This window comes from Austrofundulus limnaeus, unplaced genomic scaffold (assembly GCF_001266775.1).
Source record: "Austrofundulus limnaeus strain Quisiro unplaced genomic scaffold, Austrofundulus_limnaeus-1.0 Scaffold13, whole genome shotgun sequence".
In the NCBI taxonomy this organism is placed as follows: domain Eukaryota; kingdom Metazoa; phylum Chordata; class Actinopteri; order Cyprinodontiformes; family Rivulidae; genus Austrofundulus; species Austrofundulus limnaeus.
The window spans coordinates 2,632,500-2,639,614 of record NW_013952415.1 but is presented as its reverse complement, the minus strand read 5'-3'; the positions used below and the strand labels follow the sequence as shown (position 1 = coordinate 2,639,614).

The following is a 7,115-nucleotide window of genomic DNA, read 5'->3' as shown; positions in this document are numbered from 1 at the left end:
GGGGGTCGTTCGGCGGATTTTTTTTTTTTTTTTTAAAAAGGAGGCGAGTCTCTCCGGAGCGGAGATGGAGGAGTGGAGGCAATGCGGCCGGTGGTTGATAGACTGCAAGGTCCTGCCCGCGAACCACCGGGTCGTGTGGCCCACCTCGGGCGTGTTCGACCTGGCCCAGGCTCTGAGGGACGGGGTGCTCCTGTGCCAGATGTTGCACAACCTCTCCCCCGGATCAGTGGATCTGAAGGAGATCAACTTCAGACCCCAGATGTCACAGGTGAGCTGACCTCTGTGCAAAGTTCACACAAACGCAAACAATGTTGGGTTTTTTATTTTTATTTTTTTTGCACCAGCAGGTTTGTTTTTTTCTCTCTGTCCTGAGCTGCTTTCTAACAACAACCCTGATTCCTCTCTGACATACCTGTGCAGTGCTTGGACAGATGCTAGATGTGTSATTTATAGGCTAAGTCATGGTTTTGCTCAGGTTTATCACACAATGAAGTGACACCTCCCATGCAGGTGGTGGTCTCTACTCACTAAAAACTGCTGGGTTAAAAATGCAAATTTGAACCCAATCGCGGGTCAAATTTGGACCGAGCCTACTGGTTTTTTTTTATAACTCGCCTGGGTTTGTTTATCAATTTGACCCATAATAAACCAACAGTAGACTTTACTAAATGAAGAAGTGCTTTCCAGGAGCTGCTATGTTGTCTCTTTGGACCCARCAGATGACCTATGATGCTTTTAAATCCTTCTTTTTCACGTTAAAATCCTTCAGCAGGGGTCTATATAAATTGGAATGGCAATGCTTTGAAATCCTCATTATTGTAACTCCATAAACCCCTCTTTCACCCCTCTTTTGAGTTGTGTCTCAGATCGACTCGTTTTGAGGCCGTCTCTTTAAATCCAAGTTTTTAAAGTGCCCGTGACATGCATTTTTCAAAATAAATTTAAAGGCATTGTTGGAAAGACAACATTATTGGCATATTGCAAAAATAATTTCYCGCTGCTGAGATGAACAGTTATAGAGATATTGGCATGCGAAGGAACAGGAAGTGATGTCAAAGGGGAATATCTGCGTGGAACAAAGCATTGATAAAACAGCTGATGACACAGATTGTTGAGAAGAATCAGATGTTTCTTTAGATTATTTTGTGTCACTATCAGAGAGAGATGAAGACGAGTCAGAGTTCAAATAATATTGTTTCAATAAACAAAGACCAGAGTTTTCTTTCTTAAAAAGTTCCCCCTTGATGTCACTTCCTGTTGCACTTTGGCTGAGCCAAGTTCAAAAGAAAATATGCCATTTATGTGACAAAATGGGTAAAATTACATGTTTTATGCAAGGTTTCTTATATAAAAATATGTTTTCTTTGACGTTTTGTATTTGACGGATAGGCATGTTACAGGCACTTTTAAGTTCAGACCATATTTGGCAGTTCTGTTTCAAATAATTTGACGTGATAGTTCATAAAACATCATAGAAAATGGAGAATCTCATGAGAAACATGACCCAGACAGAATATAAAGACATCTACGCAACACTGGGAGAAACTACATTAATATTTTTGCCTCCTAGTGACTCAAAGTCCACAACAAAAATGTATTTACTTGCTAAAAACTGAATTTTGCAGGATATGTCCCCTTTAAGGCTTGCCTAATTGTTTAACCCTGTGAGTTAAAAAAATAACCCAGCAGTTTTTAATGTGTGAAAGCCTCATATCTCTAGTTTGCATCAAAATATTTCTCGTATTGCATATTCTTGCACGTGTGCAGTGTAGGTCTGATTGTTTTGCTCCATCTTCCTGGAGTCAGTGAAGTGGTCATTGCTGCAGGGGTCTTAATTGAACATTTTCACTGATGTTGAACTGAGCAAAGAGAGAAAGATCCAAAAAAAAGAGAGGAAATAAATCATTTACACAGTCTCGGTTGAATAATCGACCCTGAGGTGGATCAGCTCAGCTATTTCCCCTAAAAAAGAAAATTCAGATCATTAAACATTAAACAGAACTCAGGGTTTTGCAAACTCACATCCTGTTGAAAGAAAAGACAATAAATCAGATGGTGTTAAGAAATTTAGGCAAAAGTCTTGCTGGATTTAGCAAGTCTTTATCCAATTACTTCCAAAGTTATATTATTTTCCAAGGTGCCAATTATAGAACTCTCTGTGCATTGTTGCCCAAATCAAATTCTGGAAGTGGTCATTCAACTAGATCTGTTACAAAAGGACAACTGATATTACCAACTTTTAAAAACTGTTACGGCCAGAGGTCTTTCTTCTATGTTTATACTAAAGCATGGAATGACATTCCTCAAAACATAAAGTCCATTTCAAAACYACAGCCCTTTAAGAAGAATCTTGTCTGCCATCTGCTGGACACTTTTTGTTGTGCTCATATTTAGACATCTTATATTGCAAATGCTGCCTTCCTGAAATTTGGTATGCTTTTTTGTCTTTGTGTCTATGGTGTAATAATAGTGATGTGATTGTGATGCTGTAATTCTGAGTGTTTTATGTGCTGCAGAACAGGAACCTGCTGTAAAACAGCAATTATGCTGAGTCGGGCTTGATTTTTAATAATCTTTTCCTGTTGAATMAATAAATYAAATCAAATCAATCATTTAGCATTATGTTTGCTGCTAATGCACCTTCGTAGCATCATTTCTCTTTATTTGGCTGCAAGAATCTGAACGATCATGAGCAAAGTGTTGGTGCCAATGATTCTCAAAAAAAAAAAAATGTTGTTCAACTTGTGGGTTCAGCAGCAATTTCACTATTAGCATTGTAGATGGTTTTGTTGGAAGTTTATCCTTCGCTTCAGCTTTTTTTAGGTTTCCAAAAACACTACGAGGAAGTGTTCGCCACGGGAAGTTCGCTTGACCACAGCAATGAAGTAAAAGTGCACTGTGGTAAATGTTTGTGGTTTCATTAGCTGAGGTTGTTTTTTTTTTTCCTCGCTGAATGTCCCATACGTCTGAGAATTTGTGATGAGACTGAATCAAAGTTGTCAGCRTGATTTACATATTTCTGGTTATTGGGTGGAATCGTCTGTCACACAGAAGCCAGCGTGTTTGTCTGACATTCTTGGCACACCTTCACTGACCTGTTTCTGTCACAACAATGTGTGAATGTATGTCTGTCTGCATGTGACAGGTGTCTCTTTTTTTTTCTTCTCCATGTTTTACTTAAGAGGCGAAAAGCTGTTTTCTTTAGCCTGATCAGTCCTGGATTCTGGTAACAACCTTTATGGACAGAACTTATTGTAGCAGCAGGGAGAGGGAAGAGGTTCTGTTTAGGGCTGCATGATACTGCAAAAAGCTGACATGGCAATTTTTATTTATATATATATATCGCAAAATGAAATGTTTTTTTGGTCTGTATTTGAGAATTTTTCTTATCTTTTATTGTGTGGGTATGTTTCACTCTTCAATGCAAACATGAATTGCATTTTACTTCCTAATTCCCAATCTGTGTCCATCTTTGTTTCTGTCACGTTTTTTTAATATTAGCATTCGTGCTAAACCGTATTTTGTTTTTGTCAAGATCCTTGTCGACTTCCTCCACAGCTCAGGAATTCACCAACAACAGTTGTCTGAAAAATGTTGTTCTTGCAGAAATTTCACAACAAAATTAAAATTTATTTATTTATTTTTACACCCAGCTCCTCAYAGCCACTTCCCTTCAAGTCAAAATAAAACACACGCTGCTGTTTAGTACAAGGACTTAAAGTGCCCGTGACATCAAATTTTTGCTATAAATATGAAAGCATTTTTGGAAGGATAACTATGATGACATATTGCAAAAAAAAATTCACGCTGCTGAGATGAACAATTTATGAATTATTAGCATGTGAAGTGACAGGAAGTGATGTCGTAAAGGTAATGTGCTTGTGTGAACAGAGCAGTGCTAGAGAAGAATCTGATGTTCTTTAGACCATTTTACGTCACTTTCAAGGAGAGATGAAGAAGAGTCAGAGTTCAAATAACATTCTTTCAATAAATAAACACCAGGGAGTTCATTTTTCCTAAATAATCCCCTCATGATGTCACTTCCTGTCACTTCACATGCTAATATTTCGTCAATTTTTCATCTCAGTGCCTTGTATTCCATTTGGTCAAATTCAAAAGATAATATGCCAGTTATGAACACAAAGTGTGTGTATATACCAATTTTCTTAAATATTTTTATTTATTTTATTTACCATTATTTAATTAATTTTATTTATATAAAGATGTTTTCTTTGACTTTTTTTTGAAGGATATTCACGTCACAGGCACTGGCTTACATGTTGATTTGTGACTGTTGCTCACACGTCCATCGTGATGGTGACGCTCAAATGGTATATTTTGCAGCTTTAGTTCTATTTGGTGACTTCAGGTCTCACTATCTTAGTCTCATCCCTTCTCTTTTGCTTGGTAACCAACAGTAGCCTGAACCTCTCMGGCTCAGAAGCCACTGATTTTCCTGATTACAAGGCTGCAGGGAGGACTGCATGGCATCCTTTGATCCGCCCACTAATTGTGCTCCCCGGTCCTTCAGAGTAAATCTGCAGCGAGGGTGGAAGTGATGTCCGCAGTGACAAATTGGGTTAAACAAAGCTCTGGCAGCAGAACAGTAGGGTGTGATTTATGATAAGGAAAAGGTCAGAGTGCGTGTGTTTGTGCTTTTTAATACTGCCAGCTTTAATGGCTTAGCCAAAGGAGGAAGAGGTGAAGCAGAGCAATTACGTTATTTGTTCTGGACTCTGCTGCTTTTCTTTTTTTTCTCCCATCAATGGACGTGATTGATGGTTTTCAAAATGAGTTTTGTCTCTGAATATTCATCTCTGCTAAACATTTAGTTACTGTGTCCTCAGATATGATGTAGGTAGGTGGTTGAAACGATGTGACCTAAATCACATTCTTTCAGACTAGCGTTGGGCAATATTGGCAAAATAATTAATCACGATTAACTGTAGTACCATATATTTCGGACTATAAGCCGCACCCGCCATTTTTTTAAAAAAAATCTGTGAACATTAACATATAAGCCGCACCGGACTATAAGCCGCACCCCCAACATTAAAAAAAAAAACAGTACACTCAAATTTGCCGTCAAAAAAGTGAATTCAACATCAAAACATAAAAAGCAAACCTTTAGGAATTAAAATTCGGAGGAATACGGTTCATTTAACTGACCTTATTTTGGTATTTTTCTATCGCTGCTTCCTGGTACAACAGTCGGCTCTGGAAGCGATCGCCTTTTTTCTTTTTCTTTTTCCTTTTTTTGAAGCGAGTGGTTGAAGCAAATGGAGCATAAGAGCCTCCTGGTGGCTGAAGAAAAAATCCATGTATAAGCYGCACCGGTCTATAAGCCGCATGGTTCAAAGTTCAGGAAAAAAGTATATAGTCCGAAAAATACGGTATTTAGCCGATAACGATTAATTTGACGATTAATCCCCTGGAGTCCCCCTGGAATCAACCTTTTGTAGCGCAATACTTCAAAACGCGCATAAAAACCGTTGGAAACACATCTAATGTCATGCATGGATGCCTGTCTGTCACACATAAGATGGTTCAGACTGTTGACTGGTGTGAATGAGTCAGCAAAGACGGTGCCCACATTTTACTGTAACTCCAACAAGTTGAGCAGGAATGTGCTACAACATAGTTTACATCCCTGACTGATATGAAACCAAATTTTCAAGGCTCAGTTTGTTAAAAGCTGCAGTCAGCTGAATGAGTTCTTTAAAAACGTTAGAATGAAAAGAGGTGACAAAGAAAAAGGTCCTTGCAYGAGTCTTTTATTTTGTTGTTGATTTAACTCAAAGCAGTAAAGTGACTTAATGATTTTAATCCCTGCTGATGACATGTTAGCTTGAAAATGTCGTCTTTTGAGTTCAAATAGTTTTAATTGGTTTAACTGGTTATGACCTCAGACACAGAATTATGTTTTGCACATCAATCATCCAGAGTTACTGGTCAGCTGGAGGAAGTGGAGGTTTATTTATAATTTTTCTCCACAGGTGAGGTTGCTGTTGCAATGAGGAGCTGACCCTTTATTTCTGTAATGGAATGATGTTTTTATTACRTTTTCACGATTTATTTTCTCACCACCCAGAGGGTGTAAATGGAGGCCTAATGAGCGCCGGTGTTTGCAGACACACTGTGGAGCTCAAAGTTCAACGCCTCAGGCTGTGTCTGAGAGACAAGAGTGAGCTGTGCTCTCTGAAGCCGTTCCTGTGTTCTGCCGTGTTTTTGTTTTTTCTTTTTACCCGCCCCCGTTAGTGAGGTTATTGTGAATACCTCTGGGATTACTCAGGCAGATCTGCACGTGTTGCTGTGCTGTTTTTAGTTTTTTTTGTTTTTTTTTTGGTTTCCTGTGCGTGCTTGTTATATTTGGAGTTCTGTGAGCGAGAGATATTACTGTACCTGTGTTCTCAGTGAATCACTGTCGGCTGAGCTTTCCTGAAGCTTCTCAGTTCTCCGCAGGACTCCGGACCCCACACAGAGCCTGCTGCTTCCACTCACAATTTAGTTTTTTCTTCTTCTTCTTTGTGTCCAGCTTTTTCCAGAAATATTAGCTGATGACAGCAAGTAGCAAGAACTGACCCAAGGGCAGCAGGAGGGTTAATTAAATCACTTTATTTTGTCAAGTTCTTTTTATTGTTTAAAAATTTGTATTTGGTTATTTGTTTAAAGATTTTTTGTCTAAAAAGGCAGGATAAATTTCTCACAAACCTAAATATTATGTAGTGTTTGCTATGCCTGGTTCACATCAAGATAGTTGTGCTGATTTTTGACCCGATTTTACCCTTCTGGCAATCTTAAAGGGGAGTGGGGGTTATTATGTATTTTCCAGGCACATAGTTCAATTCAGTACAACAATCGAGTGTCTGTGTTGCCTTCAGTTATTATGAAAAYGCTGTATATATCAAAAATAAATGTAACTTTGCATCATAGTCTATCTTTGTGTAAATGGGCGGAGCTTTGTACCAGCAAGCCCCACATGGCCACCATGGGAGATGGAAGGATTTCTCCAACATGAATGAATGAGTCAAAGCAACACTCTGGGTATATTTTTGATGAGAAAATGACATTATAACATGATATAAAGCTTTAAAAAAGTCAATTCTGTATTACCC

General features: G+C 38.5%; 1 protein-coding gene across 11 annotated transcripts in view; it reads left to right on the top strand.

The window, feature by feature from the left end:
• vav2 (vav 2 guanine nucleotide exchange factor) overlaps window positions 1-7,115 on the top strand; it is a 222,684-nt gene continuing 215,569 nt past the window's right edge. For all 11 annotated transcript variants that reach the window (XM_014002468.1, XM_014002467.1, XM_014002464.1 and 8 more), the window contains exon 1: window positions 1-268. In XM_014002468.1, the coding sequence (XP_013857922.1) occupies window positions 65-268 (204 nt within the window). In that variant the 5' untranslated portion in view covers window positions 1-64. The remainder of the gene's footprint in view (window positions 269-7,115) is intronic.